The 26,963-nt window shown below is 58.2% G+C and overlaps 2 protein-coding genes across 5 annotated transcripts in view; one reads left to right on the top strand and one right to left on the bottom strand.

Annotated features, from left to right (window-relative positions):
* Positions 1-1,492: 1,492 nt before the first annotated feature.
* The window catches only part of MFGE8 (milk fat globule EGF and factor V/VIII domain containing), a 102,310-nt gene continuing 76,839 nt past the window's right edge, over positions 1,493-26,963 (bottom strand). The window contains exons 2-11 of one of the 2 annotated variants that reach the window (XM_082769377.1): positions 9,591-9,689; positions 7,501-7,626; positions 7,163-7,288; positions 6,798-6,911; positions 6,523-6,704; positions 6,120-6,275; positions 5,235-5,379; positions 4,050-4,252; positions 2,975-3,130; positions 1,493-2,861 (exon numbers count right to left, since the gene is read on the bottom strand). In XM_082769377.1, the coding sequence (XP_082625503.1) occupies positions 2,718-2,861; positions 2,975-3,130; positions 4,050-4,252; positions 5,235-5,379; positions 6,120-6,275; positions 6,523-6,704; positions 6,798-6,911; positions 7,163-7,288; positions 7,501-7,626; positions 9,591-9,663 (1,425 nt within the window). In that variant the 5' untranslated portion in view covers positions 9,664-9,689 and the 3' untranslated portion in view covers positions 1,493-2,717. Of the gene's footprint in view, positions 2,862-2,974; positions 3,131-4,049; positions 4,253-5,234; positions 5,380-6,119; positions 6,276-6,522; positions 6,705-6,797; positions 6,912-7,162; positions 7,289-7,500; positions 7,627-9,590; positions 9,741-26,963 lie in introns of those variants that run through there. The other variant, XM_082769378.1, reaches the window with a different exon arrangement.
* The window catches only part of ABHD2 (abhydrolase domain containing 2, acylglycerol lipase), a 38,081-nt gene continuing 31,383 nt past the window's right edge, over positions 20,266-26,963 (top strand). Inside the window, exon 1 of one of the 3 annotated variants that reach the window (XM_082769086.1) lies at positions 20,266-20,328. The gene's annotated coding sequence lies outside the window, so the exon portion shown is untranslated. Of the gene's footprint in view, positions 20,329-23,201; positions 23,445-25,653; positions 25,861-26,963 lie in introns of those variants that run through there. The other 2 variants (XM_082769087.1, XM_082769088.1) reach the window with 2 other exon arrangements.

Below are 26,963 nucleotides of genomic sequence, written 5' to 3'. Positions count from 1 at the left end.
GAGGAGAAGAAAGCTGCAGGGTGCCCGAAATGCCCCACAACGAGCCGTCCCTCTGCACGGCCCCAGAAGGGTTGTTTGGTGAATCCCCTCTGCTCCTGCCCTCCTCTCACCCTATTTTTGGTGCGTAGGGGATGCTCCCAGCCCTGCTTTCTGCTGGGGCTTTGGGTTGAGCTCCCCGAGGGCGGCTCTGGGCTGTGGGGTGAGCGGCGCTGTGCGGGGTCAGGGCAGAGCTGACCCTGCAGCATGTGGGACAGGCACGTGCTTGGGGCTGGCCGAGCCCCACGGGTTGAACGGGAGCCATAAAAATGTCATCCCCAGCTCCCCCACCTCAAAGCCAGGGGCTGACAGCTTTGGGATTTCTCCCCGAAACGCCGCCTGCACAGGACCCATCTCAGCTCCTGCTGGCAGCCCCGGCAGGGACCTGGTGCTGAAGGCTACAAGCAGGGAGGAAAACCCACAGCAGGACGAAGAGGCTGCGATCGGCGCTGGGCTTTCCGGGCAGGGAGGAGAGGAGAGGAGAGCAGAGGATGCTCTCCCCTGCGGCTGCTTCCTGCCCACCAGGCAGCTGGCAGCACCGGCAGCGGGGTCAGCAGGCAGCGGGGTGCCGCGGCTGCAGCGTGCCGGCCTTCCTGCCTCCGGGAACAGCATCCGAGGGATGGGGACGAGCCGCAGGAGGCTTTGCGTGGTGAGCGGGGTGCCCCGGCCCTCCTCGCCCTCTTCAAAGGCAGCCCGGTGCTCTGCGGGAGGAAGGAAGCGGCGCGGGGCTGGGAAGGGGCTCAGCATCCCCCGGCGGGGTGGGGGTGGCAGGGGACAGCGGTGACGGGGTGTGGGGGACGCGTCCCCTGCTCTGAGGGGTGGCTTTGGCTCGCTTCATCCTCCCCACACAGCTTCCCCCGGCTGTCTCGGCCCGCCAGGGAGCAGGCTGCCCTTATCTCTGCCACAGCTTCCCGGCGATAAGGGGGGCACGGCTGGATGGGAACAGAGCTCAGTGTCCCCCCCAAGCTCCGGTCTGTCACCAAGCAGCCAGGGCTGCAGTGAGCTCAGGAGCTGCGGGGACACGGGTGGCACCGGGGCAATTTGTGCCAGCCTCGGGGTCCCTTCCCAGTGGGGCAGAAACCCCTGGAAGGGAGCAAAGCTGCTCCACCCCAACACCCTGCTGCCTTCCCCGGTGGGCCCAGGGTCCCCGTCCAGCAGCCTCCACCCCGCACTCCCCGGGAGCTCGGCCGGCCGCAGCCCCGGCCAAAACTCTCGCTCCACCTTGGGGGATTTGCTCCAGGAGCAGAGCCAGAGGAGGACGGGCAGGGTGTGGGGTGCTGAGAGCTGCTTCCCCTCCCCATGTCCCGTCCCATTACGCTGGGCCAACTGTGAGCACCGGGAGGGGTGGGGGCCGTGGGAAGGATGCGCGCAGCCCAGGCACCCCGGGGCCCCTCCGCCTTCCCCGCAGCCATGTGGCAGAGCAGCGAGCACACGGCCTGAAGTTTCAGCTGGTTTTAATACTGTCAGTGACACCCCAGCAGGGCCACCCCCAGACCGGCCAGGTCCCCTCGGTGCTTTCCGAAGCCAGCCCGGCCCCACGGCCGCTTCCCGGCCCAGCACACGGGGACGGCGTCGCCACCAGTGCTGCCCACAGGGACACGGTCCCAAAGTGCCCCCAGCCACGCTCCCGCCTGGCAGTGCCAGCCCTCGCCTCTCTCCTCCTGCCATTCCCGGCTGCTCCGGCATCGAGAGGCTCCCCGCCAGCACACGAAGGGAAAAATCAGGTTACAAAAAGGGTCAGGGATGGGGCTGTCTGCCCGCTGCACTTGGGTTGTTCAGCCAGCGCCTGCTGCTGCTCCTCCTGGCACCCCGTGGCCACAGCCCAGCTCCTCGACCCACTGCGTGGCTCTGGGGGCGTGGGACCTGCAGCCCCCCCAGTAAGAGGGGACGGTGGCACTGCTGAAGGTTTGGAGGAGGCTGGAGCTGGCACCCTGGGACTGCGATCAAAGGGGAGAGAAAATTCCCAAGAACTTCCCCCGTTAGGAGGGCAGGGTGCCCCCACCACCCGCAGACCCCTGGGTTTGCTCCCCTGGGGAAAAACAGCCTCGCTGGGGGCCGGGGAGGGCTCTCGGCTGCCAAAAAGCCAGAGCCGGGGGCAGAGCTGCCGGAGAAGGAGACGCGGCACTTTGTGATAGGAGCAGCCTCTCCCCCCTCTCATCACTCCCCTCGCACTATGCGGCACTGACACCGCCGGCAAGGGGACTCGGGGCCTTGCAAAAGGGACAGGGGACCCAGCTGAGGGGTTGCAGCCCCTGCGTGCAGCTGTGCAGGGAGCAGGAGGGGCGGCGGGGGCTGGTTTGGGTCCCTCCAAAAACAGCCAAGCCCTGAGCTCTGGCGCGGCGCTGCTGCTGGCTGGAGCCTCGCTGCTGGAAGCAGAAGCAAAAAGGGGCAGAGAAGTTGGCTCCGGGGTTGGCGGGGGTCCTACAGCCAAGCCCTGGTCGCAGAAGGGGCCCTCGTTCCCAGCTCACGGGGTGAAAGAGCAGGGCCCATCCCCACATCCCACCCGCGACAGCCCCGTAAAGTGCAGTGCCGCAGCCCCAGCCCCATCCAGCCAGGGCAAAAAGGCAGCGCCTCCGAATTTGGGGGAAGGACGGGGGAGAGGGAGGCTTGAGGTTTGGAGCGGGAGGTGCGCAGGGGCGGGCAGGGCAGGGCAGCCCCCTCTGGTTGCTCTGCCCCGGCCCCTACTCGTCGCAGCCCAGCAGCTCGAGGCGCAGCGTGATGCGGTTGTGCCAGGCCACGGGCAGGACGCGCACGAAGCGGGCGTAGAAGGGCACGTCGAAGACGTTCTTCTTGTGCGAGTAGTTGTCGCTGTTGCCGTGGAAGATCTGGGAGGGGAAAAGGTGGAGGTGAGCACCCCGTCGGCAGCCCGAATCTCCCCCCGTGCCACCCCGCCCCACCCCGAGGTGTCCCCGAGCCCCCGGAGCTCGCCGCCCCTCACCTTGGTGCTGTTGGTCTGGCTGTCCCGGTACAGGGTCCAGGAGGTGCTGTTGTCACTGTAGGCCACTTTGTAGGCTGCCACGTACTGGATGTGGCCAAAGTCGCGGGCGCCTTGCGTGATGATGCCCGTCACCTTCTTGGGGTCCCCGAGGTCGATCTGGCACAGAGAGGTTGGGTCGGGTCGGGCACCTCAGTGGGGTTGGCACAGCCCTGCCGGGGCAGCAGAGCTCCCACCCAGGGCATCCCACACATCCCGGGGGTCCGGAGCACAGAAAGCACCACTCAACCCCTTCCCCGGTGGCAGAGCAGCTCAGAAAACGCTGTCGTGACATAGCTGAGCCCCCTCCGCACCGTTTGCTGAAAAGGTCGGGGTGGGAAGGATGGCAAAGCTCTCCAGGCAAAAAAAAAATAAAATAAAATAAAGAAGCCCCAGTGGAGATGAATTTCCAGCAGAAGGAGATTCTGGCTGGGGAAACACGCAGCTCGCTGCGGTCTGACATTTGGGCCGAGTGAGATGGTTCCTGGTTGGCACAGCGTGGGGCAACGCAGCAAAGGAGCTGAAAGCCTCCTGAATTTAGCTCCTATTTTATGTTCCTTCAGGCCAGTACCAGCCACACGTACCTGTGTATTTATATATCCGAGTGTCAATGTAAATCTGCACGTACACAAACGCCCAGCCGTCAGTGTGGCAGCCCAGAGCTGCGTGTCACTGCGACCCCATCAGGAGGCATCCCCACCAGCTGCTTGATTTAGGGCCGAGGAGCAGCTGCTTTTAATCACTTCCCAAATAAAAGAAAAAGTGGGACAAATATCTAAACTGCTCTGTCCTATTATGTCACGGAATCATGTGAGAAGGATAAAAACAGCGGAGGAGAGGAAACCGAGAAGGAAATTTCAAAACTATTTGTTCCCATTCCAGGCTGGGAATGGAAACGCAGACCTGAGCTGTCCTGCACAACGGAAGGGAAGAGGAGCTGGGGCTGAGGAACCGGGGTCCGCAGCGGGGTCAGGGCCCTGGGGGGGTTACTTTGGGCCCCCCCCAGCCCCGGGGCAGAGCCTGGGGCAGGCAGACCCACCTGCAGCCACTCGGCCTGCCCGTTGTGCAGCGCCGTCCAGGCGTTGGTCTTGCCCGTCTTGTCCAGGCGGGCGTAGTGGGGGTGCCAGGTGAAGGCGTCGATCCCCCACGTCTTGAAGACGCTGGAGGCTGTGATCTGCTGGTCAGAGATCTGGTGGGATTTCATGCCCAGAGGCTCCGAGCAACCTGCCGTGTTGAAATACACTGTAACACAACGGTTTATGCAGGCGGTGAGAGGGAAAGAGTCCAAAGCACCACCAGCATCCCCACCGCAGCCGGCAGAGCCCCGCGGGGCCAGCGGGCACATCCCAGAGGCACGGAGAGCAGAGCTGGGCACAGGATGGCACCGGGGACACGGGACAGCACCAGGGACACGGGATGGCACCGGGGAGGTGCAGGGCTTGCAGCTCACCCACGCTCCCAGCCGCAGCCAGGACGGTGTTTTCGGTGCCGAGCCATTCCCTGCCTCACAGTGCCTCCTGCTGCAGGGATGTGTGGACAGCCCCGCAGCACAGCCCGGCTCGAGGACGGCTCAGCGCTGAATTCACAGCTGGCACCGCACCTGGGTAGGGGCAGGATGCGGCCCCAGCCCCAGCCCGGCACGCTCGCCCCGCTCGGGGCTGTGCCAGGCACTGCCGAGGACGTGCAGCAGGGCAGGAATGCGGGGAGGAGAAGGGAGAGCCGAGGGCTCCGGCTAATCATCAGTCACGTTTCCCACAGGACTTTGATCTTCGGGAGCTTTTCAAGCTCTCCGGCAGGAAAAGCAGCCGGGTCAGGGATTGGATGGGGAACAATAAAAAAAAAAAAAAAAAAAAACGGCCGTGAGCCGGGACAGCTTGGGAAGGTGTTAGCAGCGTGAGAACGCAGCTCTGCCCGGCTGAGCTGATGGGATTAACAGCCCGCGCTCCCTAAAAGCTCCCGTGGGGATTTCCAGGCATCACGAGACAGCAGGAGAAAAACAAGCGCTGGCTGGCCAAGTAGGGATGAGGACGGGTACGAGGGGGGACGCCCTGTCCTACGTCCCCTACAGCGACCACGGAGTCAGCCTGGCGAGATGAGACAGCAGCAGTGGGTCCAAACTGACACCCCCCAGCCAGCCCTGTGGTCCCTGGGGAGGGGACAGCCCCAGCCCAGCACCCGGAGCCCACGCAGAGCCCCCTCCCCGTGGCACAGGGCAGGAATTTACCGTTCATCTCGCAGCCGATGAGCTCGAAGCGCAGCGTGCAGGCGCGGCGGCACACCACGGGGTAGATGCGGATGAACTGGGCCGTGATGGGAGGGTCCAGCATGTTGGTCTGCATGGTGCCATAGTCCACGTTCCCTTGGAAAACCTGGAAAAAAAGCAGGTGGAGGTGGGCACCCCAGCACCCCCCGAAAAGCCCTTGCCCACCAGACGGACAGACCTCGGTGTCTGTCCCCGTGAACCAGGAGAACTCGAGCGATTCGATCGTGCCCCGAGGAGCGCAGGAGCTGGCAGCAGCCCCAGTGCTCTCAGCACCACCACGTGATGCCCCGTGCTTCGTGCGCACGGAGCTGCCCCCGCTCCCTGCAGCTGCGCTCCCCAAATCACCGCATCTGCTCCACAAGCAGAGGGGCGGCGTGCTGTCGGGTCACGCTTCCACGCTTTTTTTTTTTTTTCCAGCATTGTGCAGATGAGATAAACTTTGCTTTGTTGAAAGCGAGGCAGATATTCCCAGCCTGTCCCTGGGTGCACAAAAAAAAACAGCCAGGAGGCATTTCCCCTAAAAGAGGGGCTGCACTCAGTGCCTCCGGACCGAGATACGCGGTGGGCTCACGCTCAGCCCAGAGCCACGCAAGTTATTTGTGAGCACTTCCAGGCTGTGCCCACATCCTCTGGAGCACGTTAACTACAGAGATGTTATCTGAATGACCTGAATAAATCAGCCCTGCTTCTTCGGGCGTGCTCATTATGGTCAATTAAAGAGCTGGAGAGCACTCCCGAACTGCCCGGGGTCCCCAAACTGCCCAGGGTCCCCGATGTGGCTGTGACCCGGGTCGGGAGCACTCCCCGAGCTCGGGACAGGGCGCACAGCCCCACCGCTCAGCCCACCTTGTCCGTGTCCTGCTTCTCGTCCTTGCAGAAGGTGAACTCCCTGCCGTCCAGGCTGTAGGCCACTTTGTAGGCACGGATGTACTCCGACTTGCCCACGCGGCGAGCGCCCTGCGTGACGATGCCGCTCAGCCTCATCTTCCTCAGCAGGTTGGCCTGGGGGCAGCGAGAGGGTGAATACAGCGGGGTGTGAGAGTTCTGCACCCACGGCACCACCCAGGAACACCTGGGCACCGTAGTTTCCTTGGTGCTAAAGCCTTGGTGCCCTGCATCCCCTGGCCCAGGTGTGGGCAGAGGAGGGGACGTCACCACGCCGGGTGCCCACGCGGTGTCCCAGGTGGCACCGTGCTCAACCCCAGCAGCAGCAGCTGACGGGGCTGCTCGCCGCTCCCCCCACGGGTACCTGGATCCAGGGGCTCTTGTCGTAATTGCTGGAGGTCCAGGCGTTGACGATGCCGTGGTTGTTGAGGCGGGCGAGCTCCGGCCCCCAGCGCTGGAGGCCGAGGAAGCCGTAGTGGACGGAGGAGGCCGAGAGCTGCGCGTCAGAGATGGCTCCTCCTTCCATGCCCAGGGGAACGGCGCAGCCTGGGGGCATGGAGAGGGGCCATACGTGACCAGGCAGCAGAACCAGGGGCTCGTCTGCCTCCTGTCTGGGGACAAGGGGTGCCGGGAACTTACGGACGTGGCAGGACCTCCCGAAGAAGGGAGAAGGGCACTTGCAGGTGTAGTCGCCGTCCAGGTCCAGGCAGGTGCCTCCGTTTTTGCAGGGCTGGGAGGAGCACTCGTTCTTGTCTAGGACAGAGAAGAGGCTCAGGAGGTGACCCCAAAACCAGCCCCAGGAAGAAAGGGGAGAGGTGTCTGCAGAGCAAGGCTCCCACAGACCTGCTGGCACAGGCTGGAGCTCTCCTCCAAGCCGTGTCCCCGCTGAGCTTTGGGGCAGCCCCCGTCACATCACCGGGGCCACCAGGTCCCCCTGGGAGCAGGACCAGGGGTGCCTGAGCTGCCACCTCCAGCCCCCCCGGCCCCCAGCCTGCTGTACTCACTGTTCTGGCAGTGCACCCCGTCATACCCCGCGGGGCACTTGCAGATGTAGTCGGTGAAGACGTCCCCTCGGTTTGGGACCAACTGGCACTCGCCGTTGTTGTGGCAAGGGTTAGGGTGGCAGGGGCCTGGGGAAGGGGAAAGGAGGTAAAAAGGAACGTTATACGGGCGCAGGGGGGGAAATAAGAGCATCCTCTGTGTTTTCCCAGCCAGAGGATGCAACAGGGCTGGAGGCACAGGGCCACGAGGAGGGCACGGTGCCAAGCTCCTGTGGGTGCCTGGTCCCCTGCACCTCACCGAGCCCCTGCGACGGGGACTCGGGTCCCTCCCTGAGCCCCACCTTTCTCTGTCTCGTTGCAGTCGATCCCCACGAAGCCTTCAGGGCAGATGCAGAAGAAGGGGGCCTCGTTGATGCCGGTCAGGCAGGTGCCCCCGTTCTGACAGTGGTTGACGTTGCAGAAGTCACCTGCCAGCAAAGCCACGTGTCACCGCGAGCCATCAGCAACAAAGCGCACGGAAAAAAAGTGGTTGGACAGAGCCCGAAGGTCAGCCCGGCGCCCAGGGAACGGGGCTGGTCACCCTGCTGGGTTTTGCTAACCAAAGTTAAGTATTTACAAACAAAAAAAATGATCGCAGGGGGAGCCACGTGCCTGAGCTCACAGCCGCTGGAGACAGGAGAGGAGGAAGCGCAGGGTGCCGCACGGCCTCGGGGAAATTCCTCCCACCCCTGATTTACCCTGCCCAAACAACTGCGGGGTGGCAACGCTCTCCATAAACCTCGACGGGATTCCCACGGACCTGCCTGAAAACCTTGAGAGCCCCAAGCCAAGCACAGGCACTTTTTCAAGCGTGGCACGTTGCTCGGTGCCACGCTCGAGCCGGAGCAAAGCTGGAACCCAGGCGGAGACCCAGCAGTAACCCCCACTACCTGCGTGCCCCAGAGAAGGTGGAAGGTAACGAGCTGTGGGCTTACTGCCTGGACCCACACGGAGCAGCAAGGCTCTCATTAGCCTAAGCTACTACTCAGCGAGCTCCTACTCATTAGCCTTTTAATAGCAGGGCTGCTCCGGGGTAATCCTATTCTTCCCCATGCTCAGCGACTGCAGGGGAGGCAGCAGCAGCAGCAGGAAGGCCAGGCAAGGCCCAGCGTCCCACGAGGGTTTCCAAAAGGATGCTGGAGCTCCCTTAGCCTCCCTCAGGAGGCAGAAAACCTTGGGCACCGGTTCAAGGCGCTGCCCAGCCAGCTCTGCATGACCTCATGCTCCATCAATGCGCTGCCATGAGCTACGGCGCGGGAGGAGAGGGCTCCTGCACGGGCTGCTCCCCGGGGATGCCTTCGCCCCGCACTCCTCCGCAGGACCTGGGCACATCCAACAGCCTCGTCCCAAGGATCCCCCGCGCACAGAGCTGCCTGTGTTGAGCAGCAAGAGCTGCTGCCTCCCACAGCACAGCCTGCCAGCGGACGTGTGCGCCCCGGCACCCTCGCGCACGCTGCTCCGCCGGGGGAGTTTCTGGGGTGGGACACTGCAGGAGAAAGAGCGAGCAGAGTAAAATTCTCTGCATATCTTCCCAGGGCTGGGATGGGATGGGAGGGGTCCCGGTGCTGGATGTATACTTGATTTATTCCGAGGGAGTAGATTCTCTTTTATCCCCTCCCAGGAATAAATCCTCAGGTGGCGGGTGTCGCCAGCCAGCCCCTGGCCCAGCAGCAAGGCACGCCACGCCGCTCACATTTTCCAGTGCTGCAAAAAGTTTTGGATGCTCCTACTTTTTGGGGACGTTTCAGGGCCGGTGGAGGAGCGGGTCAGCATCTCCATCCTCCCCACACACAGATCTCTCGGGTCAAGGCCGGAGCTGTCCCGGGTTGGACAGCCAGGAACCAAGGCAACGAAGCTCAGGCACCGCTTTTGGAAATGTTTGCTTATGTGAGCCCACAGGCTGGCCAGAAGGCAAAAATAACATCCTCCGAAAACCGGCGGGGCTGGGGGGGGTCAGGTCAGGGCTGCCTGGGGAGGGCCGAGCGGGCGCCCTCCTGCGCATGGGCTTCACTCCTCTGCTCCCTGCTCACCCCCGTCCCTTTGGGGTCACCTTTTGGGGCCAACCTTTGGGGTCACCCTTTTGGGATCACCATTTCGGAGTCACCCTTTTGGGCTCACCCACCCCACGGTAACCCTTAGGGGTCACCCTTTTGGGGTCACCCACCCTACGGTGACCCAGAAGGAGCCGCCTCTCCCCACGCCTCCCGGTGCCGTGCCGTGCCGTGCCGTGCCGGCCGCTCCCAGGGAAGCTGTTTACCCGCTTATCTCAGCCCCAAAGCACGGCACGGCCCAGCTCGGCTCGGCTTGGCAGCCAGGAGCGAGCCGCGGCCCCGAGCTCGTCCCACCCGGCCCCTGCGCTCCCGCGGGGGCTGCGCGCACCCCCGGCACTCACCGGCCACCACCAGCAGCAGCGAGAGCCCCAGCCCCAGCAGGAGCAGCGCTCGCCACCGCCTTGCTGGCTCCATGCTGCGTGCCGAGCCGTGCCGAGCCGAGCTGCTCCGCTCCTGCTCCGCTCCGCCGCGGGGCTCGGGGCGGGGAGTGGCTCGGGGTGGCCCCGCACGGCTCGGCACGGCTCGGCTCGGCCTCACGTGCTCCGCCGCCCGCCCCCGGGGTGGGACCGGCACGGCCCGGCACGGCCCCTCCGAGCCCTGCCGCCGCTGCCCACAGGGCCGGCTTCAAAGCTGGAGGTGGTTAATTAGTAAGCAGGAAGCGAGGCGCTAATGAGCGCGCTCGGGGTGTGCGCGCCGGGGGTGTGGGGCCGCGCTGATGGGGCAGGGGGGGCGCGCATAGGGTGTATGGGGGGCACACTCGGCACAGGGTGCACACTCAGAGTGCATGGGGTGCACGCTCAGGGTGCATAAATGCACGCTCAGAGTGCTCAGGGTGCACACTCTGCATGGGGTGCACGCTCAGGGTGTGTGGGGAGCACACTCAGCACAGGGTGCGCACGCAGAGCGCATGGAGGCACACTCAGGGTGCATGAAGAGCGCGCTCAGGGTGCATGGGGTGCACACTCTGTGCATGGGGTGCACGCTCAGCACACAGGCTGCATGCTCAGGCTACATTTTCTCTCGCTGGGTGGGCTTCTCCCTGGGTGCGCTCCCCCAGGGCACGTTGGAGCTCTGGGCGCACCCCACAGCACCACGCACACATCAGCCCGAGGAGCCCAGTTTCCTCCGGAGCAGCCTGCAGCCAGGCCGGGGACAGCCCCAGAGCGCAGCACCACACGTCTGTTGGCTCAGCCACGAACAAGACCCTCTTTGAGCGTTGTCCAGCCCGCACCCCAGGGGAGGCCGTGCTGGAGAAGCCCAGCCATGCTCTCCGGAGCTGGTGCCACGTGGGGAGCTCTGCCCTGGAAGGCAGGAACTGTGGGGCTCAAGCACGCTCAGGCTGAATTCATATTCAGTAGCAAACACTTCTGAAGAGGGTACAGGAAACCACACAGTAAAAATATGCAGGGTCATTTGCCTCCGCACTGGAAATCTACTCCTACACCCCCTAACCATGAAGTTGACCTTATCTCCTCTTGCAAAACCCTCTGTTTTAGCATTAACTAATCTGCTGCAGATAGTCCTGCTGCTGCCCACCATTACATGTTGACTCTTCCCGAGTCTTGCTCCATTTCTGGCTCTGGCAGCACGGCAAGCTCAGCCGGCAGCGAGCTCAGCAGCCTGGACACGTGCCGTGCCCTTTGATCAGCCGTTCCAGCTCGTTTTCCATCCCCGCTCCATCCCCATCCCTTGGACACAGCGGTGCCCGTGCCTCCTGTGAGGTGCAGCCAAGCGCTGCCCCACGCACAGGGAGCTTGCCCACCCTCCTAAATAAACCCCTTGAATGTCTCCCCGGAGCACCGGGGCGTGAGGAAGGCAGGCAGCACGCACGTCTCTCACGGCCAAGCTCGGCGGTGGAATTTCCATCAGTTATTGATGGAAACGCCAGCGAGCGCTTCACCGTGACGAAAGGAAAAACAGCAGCTGGAGAGAGTGGACAAGACACGGGGCTTGCTTTCGAATAACCCTTCAGCCTCAGGGTAATTACTGCTATTGTGTTCAGCAGAAAACAAGGTCGGGAGGGGAGCACGGGGCAAGATTCCCAGGCCCGGACGCAGGCAACTGGGCCAAGGGGGTTTGTTTTGCCTTCTGAGGGGTGACCGTCTGGATGTGTCCCAAAAGGAGCTCCAGAAAAACCAGCAGCCTGTCTAAAAATGGAAAGCAGAATGTTTTCCTCCTGGCCCCTGGGGCATAAACGCCGCTGTCCCTACTGACACGCATGGGAAAGGATATTAAAAACGGAGACGGGGGAGGCAGCCGGAGCTCTGCTCTCCGCGGGACCCCCCTGTCCCGGCAGCACCAGGGGCTCCTCGAAGGGGATGGAGGGATCCCAGAGAGGGCAGGGGGGCACCTGGGGCTGGAAAGGTGCCGTGCTGGAAGATCCTGGCTGTCGAAGGAGAGAGAAGCAACCTGTGAAGCCCAGGGAAGCGGCGGGGAGCAGAGAGAGCCCCCCATGCGCTCACCACGCCCCAGCTGCGCACAGCCGCCAAGTTTTCGCAAGGGATGGCTCTACTTGAAAGAGTTTGGTAGGTCGAAGGTCAGGCGTAATTTCACTGCCTTCTGCAGGGACTATTTAGGCCTTGTTATAGCAGGATTTACCACTGGGCTTGGTTTCTTCTGCGTGGAGACCTTCCAAGCCGAGCAGCGCTGTAACTCTTTCTGAGCCACGCAGATAGCCAGTGCCCTGGGCCCCAGCGGCTGCGTGCTCCTGTGGTGCAATCCTCTTTATTTCCAAACTCAGCCAAAGTTGTTTCCCCTTGACAATCCCCGGCCTTCCCCTTGCTCAAGCGCCCAGCCAGCTCCCGGGCCATAAACCCCTCGGGTTTCGGCTGAGGGCTGATACATTTGCAGGGGTCACGCTGTTATCGCTGGGGTTTCGCACTCCTCCTCACCACCCCGTGCACAGGCAATCCCCTCTGACCCACGGGACCTTTCCCCCCCATCAGAGACCCTCCCCGTGTGGATCTTCGCGTGGGCGGACACCCTATTGTTTCAGCAATCCCTCCATAAAGCAGTTGAATGGTTTAGGTTTATCTGGGGAGCAGGGCAGTGTTACACCCGGGAGGGATTCCTGATGTGGTTTTCCTCCCTCGCCCCAGCACCGAGCTCAGCCCTTTCCTAGAGCAGCTCCGTGCAAAGTTGTGGCTCAGGCCACAGCACGGGTCCTGGGAAGCTTTCCTGCCCCGGGGGATGAAGCCTCTGCCCCTCCGAACAGCAGGGACAAGCAATCTGCAGCGCCGTCTCAGGGGATTAAGCCCCAGCCCTAATCCTAATCCTGCTAACCAGGATAACCCGGCGCTCGCTGCCAGCACCTCGAGCCTCCCGCAGCCCCGTCTGCCCCGACGTCGTCAGCGCCCGCCTGGGTGCCAGCTCATGGTTTCCGATGGCTGCCGAGGACATCCACAGCCAGGCCAATCCCGACTTCTGGCTCGCCTCCTCTGTTTATTTTCTAGAAGAAGAAAAGCTTTCCAAATCCTCTGCCCTTTCCACGAAAAGGTCAGCGGTTTCTGTAAAGCGGGCTTTACAAGGATGCTAACGCTTAGGTACCGGGAATTTCAGGGCTCTCTGAAGAAACCTAGACACTGAACGTCCTCAGGGCATGGAGAGCTCTTCACGAGTTCCCTTCGGGGTATGAAAAACCTCGTGAATTAAAAGGAAGGAGGCAAAGGGCAGCACCCCCCTCAGTTCTGCTCAGCTCCCACCGCTGATCGTGTCAGGGCTCAGATGAGATCCCCGCCAGTTTAACTCTGCTCTAACCTCCATAAACAAGATTAGACCCAGATTAGAGCTGGCGTGTCTGTGTAAGGTGCTTAAAATAAGCACCTTTATATAACCCCTTCTCCGAATTCGAGTGCTTTGCAGTCCTCCAGGATTTAGGCACGCTGCGTCCAGAGCCTTCATCTCCGGATGGGAAACCGATGGCTGGAGGAGCTGGGGGCGAGGACAGCCTCAATTATTTCCCCCATCCCAGAGGCACACCCCAGCCCTGCGTCCCTGCTCCGTGCCCGAGGGGCAGAGGCACCGAGGCCGTGCTGAACTGATGGAGCTGTGCCGCAACGCGCGATCGAAACCACGCATCGACCGGCGGCATGGGTGACCCCGATGCTGGGGGCACGCAGGCCGAGCTGTTTGCTCTTCCCCTGGAGCCCCCACCGAGCCCTGACACGAAACGCTAAATCGCCTGCCCGATAAGATTATCGTCCCCGTGATAACCGGGGTTTTTGTGGCACGGCACAGCCCCGCCTGCCCCCTTGGTGCTCCAAGCCAGCGGCTGGGTGCACGCGCTCCCAGCGCACGCCTCCTCAGGGCCTTCCTCCCTTTCCTAGCAGCTTCCAGCCTGGCCCAGCTGCTAATGCCATATGAATATGTACCGGCCGGAATGAGGCCTAATGAGCCCTAACGAGCTTTGAACCTGTCCTACCGGCTGGTTGAGCCGGGCGCTGCTCATCAGGGCACGCTCCCCGCTCCCAGCCGTGAGCGGGCCTGGGCCTGGTTCCTTCCTGCAGCTGCCTTTGATCTCCTATCTCGGAGCACAATTAGGAGGTGGGGGCTCTGCCTCGCCCCCTGCCCTGCCTCCCACTCGCTCTGATCCCCCTGAAGAGCCGGGCAGGGTGAGATTTGCCACGGCTCTGGGCTTTTTCCATGGCTGTGGCAGCAGGAGAGCACGGATCCCTGCCTCACACCCCAAACACGGGGCCTGCAGCCCAAATTGGCCCTCAGAGGCCACCCCGAGCCACCCGTGTCCCCGTGCCAGGGCAGGACGGTGGCTCCTGGAGGAGCTCTGTGCCAGTGGGGAGCTCCTGAGGCCTGGCTTTGTGGGCTGCAGCCTCCAGGGCCACAGCAGAAAGTGCCACGAGTGCCTGGCACCGAGGTCTGCACCCAGCAGAGCCGGCTTGGCTGCTCCATTCCTCCTCTCCCACAGCTCCTCCTCTTTTCAGAAGGAAACGAAAACAAACTCTGGGCCAGAAGTGGCTTTCCTGGAGGACACACGTGTGAGCGCCGACACAGGCTGCTGCTTGGTCCCGGTGTCCAAACCCCTTGTAGAGGATGCCCACAGCCAGCCCCGGGGTCAGCACGCACCCGAGGCACAGCCCAGCAGGCACCTCCGTACAGTTTTGGGTAGCAAACACACTTTTTGTAGCACTGACAGCCTCCTTAGCAGGAAGGAGAGTATCCTGAGAGGCAGGGGTGTACACCCACCCCCTGGCTGCTTCTAAAAGCCCCTCCGGAGCACATTTCCTAGAGCTCAGCTTTTTCCCAGAGCCTCGTAAAGCCTCCCAGGCAGCGAGGCGTTTCCCCCTTCCTGCCCAGAGCTTTGCACTGATGTGTTTTTAAGACACCCGGCCTGTTAGTCATGCCCCACGCACCCTCTGTAACCACCCCTCCTTCTCCCTGGGAACTGCCACCGCACCACTGACCTCGGCCAGCCTCCAACGGGGCATTTACCGGGGCTCGGGGAGCGCTGACACCCATGGAGGTGGCAGCTGTGACACCAGGCAGTGCTCCAGCACCAGCACTGCTGCTCCACGCGTGTCCCATGCCACTGCCTCAGCCCCTGCAGGCACCAGGGCTGTCTTGCCCGGTCTTGCAGCTGCCTGCCAGCCCCTGCACAAACACAGCCCCGGCGAAGCAGCCGCCCTCGCCTCTCACCCGCCCTGCGCTTTGCTGGGCTCCAAGATCAGCCCCGATTGCTTTGGGAGGTTGGTTTTCTCCCAGAGAAATCTCCCATCTCACCTCCTGTTTTCTTTCTTCTACTTCTATTCTTTTTTTTTTTCTTTTTTTTTCCATTCTCAGCTCCATCTTCTAATTTGTTCCCCGTTTTCTCACTCCTTCCCCCCACTTCTGTCTCAACCCCCTCCTTTCTTTTCCACACACCCTTTTTAACGCTTTTTCTCTTCTCCAACGTCCTCTTCTGCTTTCCCATCTCCCAGCCTAACCCTCCTGTGCTGCTCCCTCTGCACGACAGCACAATCAGACCAGCAGTCAGCAGCCTCCAAAATGCAACCAGCTGCTGCCCGCAGGCCACATCCCTGGCACACAGCACAGCAAAAATTCCCCTTGCTGCATCCCACGGCCCTGAACCCACAAAGCCCTGTCCCGAGGAAAGCCACACAGCATCATCTCCTGGGGGATAACCAAGAAGCCGGACGGGGATGGTGTTTTAGGCTGGAAAAGCCTTCGGGGTTGTTGGTAACTGCGGCCAGCGCCTTGCTCTCCACCTCACCTCGCAGATTTGTACCTGCCCCAGGAAGGATGCTGAGCGGGGAGGGAGGAGGCCACCCATTCCCTGCAGCACAGCACCCTCTAGCCTCCGCTGGGGCCGCAGCTCGTTGCTGGTCCCAGGGAGCACCTCCAGCACCAGCGCTCAGCCAGGCGGCCTCCTGTGTGTCCCCACACATCCAGCCCTGGCGGCCCGAGCAGCGGTGACACAGAGGATTTCAGGGGAATTTGGTGGAAGATTTGGCTCCCCGCTGCCTCCTAACCCCCAACCCCTTCCTCCCTTGCTCCCCACCACTCCCACCTCCCCCCCATGCCCCCTTCCTTTCTACACCTCCATGAAACAAAGCTCCAGCTCTTTGCGCCCCAACACCACCCCTTTTCCCCCTTTCCCCCAAAACACAACTGCAGCCTTGCTCTTTGTCCCCACCCTCCTCCGAATGCAGGCTGTGCTCCCCACCTCCCAGCCCAGCCCAGCCCCAGCCCCACTATTTTGGCACGAGGCCGTGCTTCCACCTCCACTCGCTTTATTTATTTATTTATCTATCTATCTATCTATCTATTTATTTATTTATTTATTTATTTCCATAAATACTGCTCGCTAGGAAGAGGCTCTCGCCCACCCCCCAGGCAGTACAGAAGTGCAGGTTTTTTGTCAGGGACCGACAGTCCCACCGCTCGGTTCACGGAGCAGTTTGCAGGGCTGCAAACTCATTCAGCACTACTTCTATCACAGCTTCTGCAGGGAAAGTATTTCACAAGCAGGCACTGAAAAAAAAAAAAAAAAGAAAAGCAAAAAAAAAAAAAAAAAAAAGAAAAGCGTGGCTTTAGCAGTCTCCCTGGCTGGCTTCCTGAGGCTGGATAATCATAGCCCTTCCAAACTCCAGCCTCAGGAACACGGCATGATGGCAAATGTCAGACAGACCACTCGGAGTTCAGCAGCAGACAAACAGCTTCCTTTCTTCGCTGTGACATCTTGGGAATGCTCCAGGAGCAGCTCACACATCTCCCTGGCTGTGCTGTGTTCATTTCTTCCCTCCTGCTCTCCTCCGGCAGCTCCCTTCCCAGCTCAATCGCCCTGCCTGCTACCTGTTGCTCAGGAGCTGCCTCCCCTGCGCACCAACACTCCTCTTCGTGCCTGCAGCTGTGCCTCAATTTGCCAAAATTTGTGCCAAAGGGGCAGAAACGGCTCCCAGCAAACAAAAAGCAGGATCGCAGCTGGCTCCTGTTGGGAACAGGTCTGCTCAGCTTGGCAGTTTTTGGCGCATTGATGGGGATTTCACCTCGCCAGGCTCCCTGGACAATTCAGGAGCGTTGTGGCACGGATTCAGCTGAGGGAGATACTGAAGGAGCCTTCCCCTGCAGGGCTGGGGCTGCCTGGGGAAGCAGGCAATATCTGAGTGCCACGGAGCACCCAGAAGCAGGAGGCAGACCCCGTACTCCCCCAGCACCCAGGAACTTGGTTCCCAAAGCCTCTTCCCCCAGCCAGCAGCTGTGGGGTAAAAGCAGTGAGCTGGCGGTCAGGAATTTGTGGACAGAACCGGCTGAGCACAGCCTGGTAAAACACTCAGCTCAGTGGCATTTCTCTTGGCCTAAAGAATTTGGGAACGCAGCAGCCTATCTGCTCTGAAATGGTCAGTCCCTGTGATAGCAGGCAGAGCCCTCTTGGTTTGGCAGAAAACCAGAAAAAAAGAGTCGGAAAGTTGCCTTCAGCCACAGGAAGGGACCAGGCACCTCTGCTCTACAGGGGACGAAAGGGTGGACAGCAGGAGCCCGGTAAGGCAGAGGTTAGTCACCAAGTTCTATAATTAGGAAATAAATAGCGTGCTAAATAAACCCAGAGCAGAAGCTTTTGAGGAGGGCGACAGAGCTGGAAGTTGGCAATGAGCAACCGAATGAGAATGTGATGGAAAAATACTGAGCAGGTGGGCCACGTGCCACCTCCACGGCTGGCTTGCATGATGCAGCCCTTCTCCCATTGCTGGCATTTGTCTCTTTACGTTGTCAGCTCCTCAGGACAGAAGGCCAGTCTATTTAGAGATCAGCAAAGTGCCCATTACGCTTTTAGACACCATTTTCAGAAAACACATAAGAGTCCAAAGAGCACTGTGCATCCAGCTCCGACAGGCTCTCAAGCGGCTGAGTGCTGCAGCCGCCGAGCCAGTACCTCGCAGGCGCTGCAGGGAAGGCAGAGAGGAAAAATCATTGCCTTTATTTCCATCTGTAAAGCTTTTCTGTGCTCACATGTCCCTGACAGGCACTTTGCTTACTTTCAGCTGGCAATCAAACCCTGTCATAAGAGATGTTTTCTCTTTTGCTCCTGCTGCACTGGCGGGGATCAACACCCCGATGTTTCCTCCAGCAGAGAGGTTTCCTAAGAGGTGCAAAGTCCCTGGGTGTCCTTCAGCACGGTGAGTTTGCTGACCAGGAGAAAAGCTGGGCCAATGGAAATGAAGCAGAAAAAGAGCCGGTTCCTTACGGCAGCAGCAGCCAAAAGAGAGAGGGATGCGAAGAATAAAACGTCACTGTCACCAAGGCGTTGCACTGTCACCAAGGTGTTGCACGGCACGGCTCAGCCTGGCCTTGCACTGTGCCAAGTTCTCTCAGCCTGGTGCCTTCCCAATTGCTGGGTTTTTAGAGGTAAAATTATGGTCAGTTTTTCCTCGGCCTTGCTGTACAGAGCTAAGCACCTGCCCAATGCACTAGGCAAAGCTCTGCTCTTCCCGTGCCTACAGTTCCCAGCACATACATCTGGCTTTCTTTGCAGTACCCACACTAATCAGAGGAATCCTCCTGTCTCCGAAGCATTAGGATGCTGCTGGACACCCTCATCCCATTCCAGGGCAGGAACATCACACAAGCACCTGCTGGGCTGGAGCTGCCAAATGTCTCCCTACAAAGCAGGCAGGCTGGAAACGGAGCTCAGCTCTTCCCAGAACCCTGCCTTTAAGGGATGGGATAGTTCAGGCTCCTGCTCGGACGGCGTTTCCCCAGCGTGAGCTGTGCACTGCGAGCGACACAGGCTCCTGGCTGCGGGCCACATCCTGCACACGCTGCTCCCACAGCAGCCAGCAGCACCGGTGGGGAGCATCGCGGGAGCAGCCCTGTACAAAAGGCCGCCCTATGTTTTACTTCTCTTTCTCAGCAAGTGGGCAGATAAGAGTTTTCTTCGCTGCGCTTTGTGGCGGCGTGCTGAAGAAAGCTCCCTGCTAATAGCCAGGCCAGAGAAATCCCCAACAGCCTCAAGGTATGACGGTAAAAGCCTTGCCTGGGGGCTCAGCACGGCTTCACTGCCTATTTCCCTGCAGTTTGCCCGGCCCACGGTGAGCAGACAAGGTATAACTAGAATTAATCGGACTGCAATTGCGTGTAATCAAACCCAAACATTCTTCAAATACTTGGTTAAGAGGCTGATACAGGAAGTTTATCTAATAAGCCTATCTTGCAGCTTGATCACAGGCATAGCTCGGCAGACCTCAGCCCAGCCAGGTTCACGCTGTGTTTAATTACCACCACGCACTCTGGGCATTTTTACGAGGTTCGTTAAAAGCTGAAGATAAGGAGCTCGGCTCCTGCTTGACCTCAAGGTGCGGGATCGCTCCTACAGCAGGGAGAAGAGGCCCTGAGGCGCTGCTGCTGTTCCTCTCCCACCTTTTTTCGGCTCAGCAGTCCCCGTGCTGCCCTTCCCCGCGCTCCCTCCTTCGCGGTGACTCAGTGCACGGCAGTTACTCATCCCTCCAGATACACAGCTCTCTGGAAAATGTGACTTGCGCCCTGAAAGCTTTCTCGACGTAGGAAGCTCCAACTGCCGGTAAACAGAGGGAGACAAGAGGACTGAAATCAGGGAAAGGATTTTTCCACCCGGTTACATAAAGTGACCAAACACATGGCGAGGAACAGCTGATGCTACTAGGACTGCAACGCGCTGCCCTTTTGGGACATGCTGAGAGGAGCGAGTTGATAAACAGCGCATTGCAGACATTTTTTTCGTTATTACTTGTTTTCCTTTTGTGCCTGACCCCCCAGGCTGGTTTTGGATGAGAGGATTTTGCTGTCGCCCGTCCCGCGGGAGGCAGCCAGACGGCTCCCCCGTGTCTCTGAGGGACCAGGAGCCCTCCTCGCCCCTCAGGGACACCTTGGGCACCCTGAGGTGAGCCCCTGGCCACGCACCGGCCTGGGGAAGCCGCAGCCACCAGTTTGGAAGCCCAACACGGAGCACATCACTGCACAGCCACCTCAGCGGAGGTGTGGGGAGCTGGGGCTGGGCTCTCCTCACAGATAACTCATGGTAGGGCTGAGGGAATGGCCTCGAGTTACACCAGGGGAGGTTCAGGCTGGAAATGAGGAGACATTTCTGTCAGAAAGAGCGGCCAGGCGCTGGGACGGGTTGTGCAGGGAGGTGGTGGCACCGTCCCTGGGGGTGTTGAAGGAGAGGTTGGATGTGGTGCTTGGGGACACGGCTTGGTGGTGACACTGGTGGTGGTGGGCAGCCGGACCAGGTGCCCTTGGAGGTCTCCACTGCCTCCAGCCCCAGCCCGGCCCCGCTCTGTCATGGCGGCGGCTCCCCACAGCCCCCCACAGCCCCCCACATCCCCATCACTCCCGCGGCCGCCCATCACGGCTTGACTGACGGCCCTCCCCACCAATGAACCCGCAGGTCTCCGCCCCTTCTCTCCTCACCCGCCCAATGGCAACCGAGCGGCTGCAGCTCCCGCCCCCTCCCCTCCGCCTCCACCAATGGGCGCGCGAGAAGCGGGGCGGCGCCGCCAATGGGAGGACGAGGGCGGTTGCAAAGGGGCCACAGGCAGCGCGGCGGCCGCAGACGGGCGGGAGCGGTGGCGGCGGCCGGGCAGGGGCCTGCAGGTGAGGGGGCGGTGGCAGGGCCGCAGCGGGGGCCGGGCTCCGTGAGGGGACCTGAGGGGGCTCCTCCGCCCCCGCGCCTCGCGGTTTCGGTCCCGGGAGGGGTTTAAAGGCCCGCCGGGCCTGGGGGGGAGGCTAGGCGGCGCTGCGGGGTGTAATAAGCGGAGATTTGCTCCTGCTGGTGCTCCTGGGGCTGCCCTGATGTTTTTAAGGGGTGTGTGAGCGGTGGGGTTCCCCTACAGCTGCCCCCGGGGGGATCCCGTCCCTCAGGTGGGCCTCCTCCGAAGCCATCCATCACCTCCCTCTTGCTCTTCCTTCACGCTTGTCCCAGCTCTGGTAAGTTCCAAAGGTCCCCGCCTGCCCCTGGCAGGTTGGTGGTGGCTTCCACATCATCGCTGCCTCCTCGTGTCGTAAACGCTCGTGGGCTGTTCGTCAGCTGGCTGGCACGGTGGGGGCACGGTGGGGGCACGGTGGTTTACGTGCCCCGTTTATCAGCGGTTATCGCCTTGAGCCATGTCCGTGGTGCTGCTGGGGTTGGCATGTTCCAGTCCACTGATACCGCCTTCCTAGAAGGCAGCGTTGGGCTGTTGGCGTTCCTAATATCTCAGCTCCACACCTTCTTCCATTAATGCTCATTTCCTGTGCTGGAGTGGGGAGTTTTGTGACTGGCATCATCTTTATTCCGTCGGTCTCCACTTCAGCTCCTTCCCCAGATGCTCGTTTAGGTCTTGTGTCACCAGAGCAGCTTGAATAAGTTGTTGCCTCCTCTTGGGTCAGTGGGCACATGGCCTTCCTTAGAGCAAGAACAAGAAGGATATTAAAGAACTGAGAGGTAATATTTGGGTTCTCCTGTCTTACTCTTAAAAACAGTCATTTCTCAGCTCTTGCATTGGCAGGTCCTTAGTGTTCCTGGGTGAATTAGCTGAACAGGGCACGAGGCTGACCTCGGATTCTGTCTCTTCTAGGGGTGCAATCTCTTCCCTCTCTGACCTCCAGAGAGCCATGGAGGTTGGGGTTAACGCTTTCCACCTTGCAAAACTGCTTCTGAAGAAGTTAAGCTAAAAACCAATTTGTTCTGCTCCTCTTGTAAAAGCTAGATTTTCTCTTCAGCGAATAAATAGCAGCTTAAGCTTCCAGCGTTTCATAAAGCTGCGTTATTAAACTTGTCATGTGAAAACCCAGAGATTAATGTGGTGAAATGGTCACTGTTCTGGGCTGTGGTGGAGAGAAGGAAAGATGGCAAAACACCATCATTTGTCCTTGACAGGCACATGGAGAGGTTAGCCAAGCACAAAGTTTCAACTGCATTTATAGGCGTCTTTTGATGTACCATAGCAAATGGTGGCTGTAGAGCAGCGATTCAACCCTTCTGCAGTCTGACCTCACCCAATAATGGAAATGTTTTTGGTGCTGCAGGATTCACCTTGTCCTGTTACTCTTCTTTCTTGTTCTGTCTCTTGTCTCTTCATCCTTCGTGCGCCAGGGCTGGCAGCGCTGGAATTTGGATTAAGTTAAAAACCAACAGGATTTAGCAAAATCTGTAATAGGGGGTTGCATGCTGAGGTCTTTAGTGTCTATTTCTAGCTGAAGGGTGCTGACACTACCTAGACCCAGCAGATCTTATGTACTCAGGCTTTGTGAAGCACGTCAAACACCACACAAGCCACAGTGTGTGGTGATGAGTTGGGTGCAGAAGGGAGCTGCATTAAAAACCGATAAAATTGGCAAGTACAAACCAGATCCATAGCTTAGCTGGCATTATTGAAAGTTCTGGCTTCTTGTGCCTTCTTGTGATTGTGTTGTGAGTTGGCAATTTAATATTTAATGATACACTTCACCTCTCTGATCCTTGTTTGCAACATGTCTAGACTAGTGCTGCCATTAGTGGATTAGAAATGGCCAAGTGCTCAGTCGTCTACCCCACCACGGAAAAAGCAAGCTGGCTTTTCTGCTTCTTGGGAACGGCTCCTGGTGCTCTGAAGCTGCTGGTGTGGACTTCCCAGCAAAGGCCTAAATCTCCAAAGTTTTGCTGGTATGTTAGAGTCGGCATCTGTGTTTGCTGAGTCCTCTGGAAGATCTTGTGGTGTGTCAGAGTACAGCTCTGAGCAGCTCTCTGTGGTGTGTGCTATAGATCAACTGCTGCTATATATGGCAAACGAATTTCTCTACAAATATTTGCACTTCATCCTAAATGGCTCTTGAAGATTAAGCTTATAAGCAGTTCAGATAACAAACTGATAAAACTCATCTGGCTGTTCAGACATTAAATTTAAACTCGATTGACTTTGTTACCAAGCAGTTTACTTCATTTCAGTGTGCAAGGGCAGTCTGACCTTCTTATGGAGAAGACAGTCCTGCCTGCCCAACGTACCTGTTGTCTGGTAATGCTGCTGACCTAGCCAGGCAGACATCTCAGCCTCTTCCAGCTCTAGGAAGCCTTGTGTGCCCTGAGGCTTGTCTTTTCTCCAGCTCTATCAGTTGACTTGATAATAAAACATAATTGTGTCTGGCTGCCAGCTTTGCTCATCCAACACTGGGCAGCAATAATCAAAACTCCTCTGTAAAACAATTTTGTACAAACCAAGTGCTTGAAACATCTTTGTGCCTGTGCTCTCTTAGAGGTAAGGGCAGTGGAGGAAGCATCGTACTTTACAATATGCAGATGTCTTCATCTGTATCTCTGGATTCACCAGGAAGTGCAGCTGCCTGGCTCTGGAAACTTGCTTTACTGCTGAGAAATACTCTGTAAAACTTATTTACATCTTCCCAAGATGCCTTTGCATCAGGATGTAGGTTCCAGAAAGATAACACCGAGGGCATTCAAATCTGGCTGTCCCTTAACTGGAACACCCTGTTCTGCACAGTGTGGGCCGGGCATATGTCAGTGTGGAAGGTTTGTACCAGAGGGAGCAGATGCACAAAGCGAATGTCCTTGTAAGAGGTAGAGAGAAATCCCAAAGAAGTGTGGCTGTAATCTCCCTAAATTCCCATTCATGCTTAGAAGGATGGAGGGCAGTCGAGCTCTCCAAGGTGTGAGTTGCTGGTGGCTGCTCTAGTGCACCAAAACCTGCTTGCTTTAATCAGCATCCTGATAAAAGCTGCATTATTCTTCAGTAGGGGTAAGTATGTGTTGGTCGGGTCCTGCCTCCTGGTATTCGGTTCTTTTACCCTGAAGCTTTGTTGTTTAATTTCTGAATGCAATGATGCCAATCAGCCTTCTGCCTGTCGTGGGCAGCCTCAGCGTGAATGACTCTGCAAATCTCTGCAGCCGTGGAGCAGAGCTGCTGGGCTGGGGGGGGAAACAAGCGGGCTGACTGAGGGCTTGGGAGCGAAGCGGCAGCTCAGCTCTGGTTATGCTCAGGTAGAGGTGTTTGCTGACTGCTGAACTCGGGATTAGACCAGCTCGAGCACTGCTGGCTGGCTCGACTCGTGCTTTGCTGATGGATGGCGTTCCCTGCTGCGCAGCTCGAGCGGCCTGGAACAGGCTGTGCTTGTGCAGCTGGGCTCCCTGCAGCTGGGATGTGCGTGGACTTCAGGCTGCTCTTCCAGCTCGGGCAGTGCGGGGACAGAGGGAACGAGTCCGAGGACAGGCGAGGCTTTGACAGCGTGGTGCTGCGTTTCACAGCACAGTGAAGGAGTGGGGCTGGCTCCTGGGGCTCTTCTCAGCCTGTGCTGCAGCTCACAGCAGCTCACCTCACTGCTTGGGGCTGGGTGCTGGAAGCATTCCTCTCTGAGTGGGGACTGGCAGGTTCTCTGCACCTTTATTCAGCTTCTTCCCTTGAGCTTAATGCTGGCCCTGGGCAATGCGGTAGGTAAGTGACACCTGCTGTAAGACCACAGAAGGGTGTTAGCCAGCACTTTTTTCCCCTCCCACAGTACCTGAAAGTAAGCTTGACCTCTTCTACAAATAACTGAACCCTTGCTGCTCCACGAGGCAGTAGTTAGGGTGTGACAAAGTCCTAAGTCTCTGCAGTACGCAATGAATGATGTTTGTTTAATAACATAAGCCTTTGTTAAGATAAGATGCAATTAATTGATTTCTATGGAGTCATCAGAGCCTTAATGGCCGTGTCTGAGTTTAATCTTGTATATCAGGTGCGTGTAATAAAAGCTAATAAAGTTTTTTGATTCATCTATGACAAACAGGATCCAGCTCGTTTGCTGTGCAGCCTCCAGTCTGTGCCACCTTCCTTAGGTAAGATGCGGGAGCTGCCTGTCCTGCAGTAGAACTGTTCTGATCAGCTGAAGAAACAAAAGCAGTTCCTGGCAATCGGAAGGAAGTGAAATTGAAGGCTCATCTGACTGTAAATTAACCTTCCTGGGGAAGTGAAGGAGCTCAGGAGCCTTTGGCCGTGTGGGCTGTAGAATTACTTTCAGGTGCTTTCTCAAGTGAGCTGCCTTGGCATGTGCAGCCAGCCTTCTGAGGGGCTTGGCTTCTGCTCCGCAGGTGCTGGATTGTTCAGAGTCAAAAAATAAAAGCTGCAGTTGAAGGCAGCTGTCCTGCTGGCTGCCCTGCTGGTGCCTCGTGCGATGAACTTTGTCCCTGTAGCCTCACGGTACCCCGAGATTTAGTGCCTGAGCCAAATATTGTATCTGGTGGAAAGGTCAAATTCCCATGAAGCCAGCAGCCAACGAATTCTTGCTGGAACAGGGTGTAAACAGTACCTGCTGCTTTGTGCTCTCTCCAGCCAGCCAAATCCTGGCCTGGGTGCTGGCTCTGGCACAAGGCGGAGGGGTTTGCCCTGAGGAGCAGCGTGCTGTGTAAATAATGTTCTAGTCAGCACCCCGGCGATGGGACGTGTCAGTGTGCCCCGTTTGCTTGGAGATTAAAAACTTGTCTGATGACAAAACCGCAGTGGGCTTTGCCAGACTCCTGATGGTCTGGTGACTTTCTCCCTCTTGGTCACATCTCCTGAAAACCCAAGTGCTTAAAGAGCTCCAAGTGCTCAGCTAATGCTTAATTAGGCCCTCAGTGCTTTGAGGTCTGAAGCTCAATTGGCTCTTGATGCACTCCTCGGTACTTCTGGCCATTTACAAGATGATCTCAGTGGTTCTGATGTGTTGTCTTCTAAAGCCACCCCCGAAGATAACAGGAGGTTCTGCAGTGTCATGCCTTGCTTTGTGTGCCTAAAATGATGGTGTTAGTACTGGTGTGGCCCTAAAATACTTGTATTTGTGTAATTCTTTGGAAAGATGGAAGTAGTAATCCAGGCTTGACTTTTTTTTTGCTGAAAAAATAAGTATCTTTTATATAAAGGGTGCTCAGTAGAAGACAGGATTCTGGGCTGTGCAGTAATGCTTGAAGCTTTTTCATTGTTCCCCTTTCAGGTTCCTGTGCTCGGGTGGCTGCTGTGACCTCGGGCTGTCCTCCAGTGCTTTACAAAACCTTAATCCCGCGGTCTTTCTCGTCAAGAAACACTGCTTCAAGCCCTTTCACTACATACATTTTCATCTGGATGGTCTCTAAACATCTCCCTCTGCATTTAAACCTCTGGCTGCAAGCACACCCTGACACGTTTCTGTAGGCTTCCTGGAGTGAGTTTCAAGTAATCCTCTGACGTAAAGCTTGGCTTTCTTCTTTGTAGTGCCCTGAGTTCCCACCCTTTCCGTAGTAAAGTTCCCTTCTCCATGATGCAGGCCTAAATGTCCCGCATGATATCAACAACCTGTAACCTCTGGTTGTGTGGTGTAACACTGGGGAGAGGTGTGAGCTTTGACTTTTATTAGAGATAATTTCCTGGGAACACTTCCTAAAGAGCTTCAGTGAAGCAGCCTTCCTTCTCCCTTCAGAAAAGGGGGGGAAAAACCCACACACCGCCTTCCGATGTGAATTTTTCTAGGCATAGCTTTTGTTTTGCTTCCCTTGGCTACTAGACTTGCTTTCAGAATTTTCTTCCCTGTGCAAGCACCAAAACCAAATTAAACTAGTCCAAGAAATGTCTAATAAGTTAGTTAACGAGGTCTGCCTGCTTAATCCGTTCAGACACAGCCTCTTTGGCTCTTTGAATTGCAGTGGGGAAGAAAGGGCACTGTGAGTTTTGATAGAAGCCCTCTGGGAGCGGCTTCCCTTGGTGCCTGGCTCTCCAGCACTCAGGGCTGGGTGCAGCTTGGGCCCGGGTGGAGGAGCTGCAGGGCTCAGTGGCTACCAAATGCTGTTTGTGCCTCCCTGAGTCATGGGAGTGAAGCGACCTCTGTCCCTGCAAGAGGCTCCTCTCCCCAGGGAAGCTGGGACAGAAACATGTGCAAGTCCAATTTGCTGTCAGGCGTGACTTCACTTAGTTTGCAAGCAAATATCTGGGTTGTGGCTTTCCCAAAACCAGCATCCTGGAAGGGACACGTAAGGGATTTGCTGTAGCTTCTTGGTACTTCCATCTCTATCTGGAAATTAAGACACTGCTGATTTTTTCCTCCTTGTACTGGTACAAGTGAGATGCGCTCTGTTAACACTAGTGCTAAAATAATTCTTTCCTGCTTGGTTTAAAACTTCTTATTCTGTGATGAAAGAGCAGATGAAAAGACTTCACAAATCCAGCACTTGCTTCCAACGATGGATTTTTAACGTTAGTGCTAAGTCACAAACAGGACTTAAGTATCCTGATTAAAGAGCTGTAGCTCATTAGGGATGTCATGCCTTTTAG

Source organism: Aythya marila (assembly GCF_965140915.1).
Source record: "Aythya marila genome assembly, chromosome: 11".
Lineage (NCBI taxonomy): Eukaryota > Metazoa > Chordata > Aves > Anseriformes > Anatidae > Aythya > Aythya marila.
Note: the sequence above shows the minus strand (reverse complement) of the source record. Positions and strands in the feature narration are given on the sequence as shown.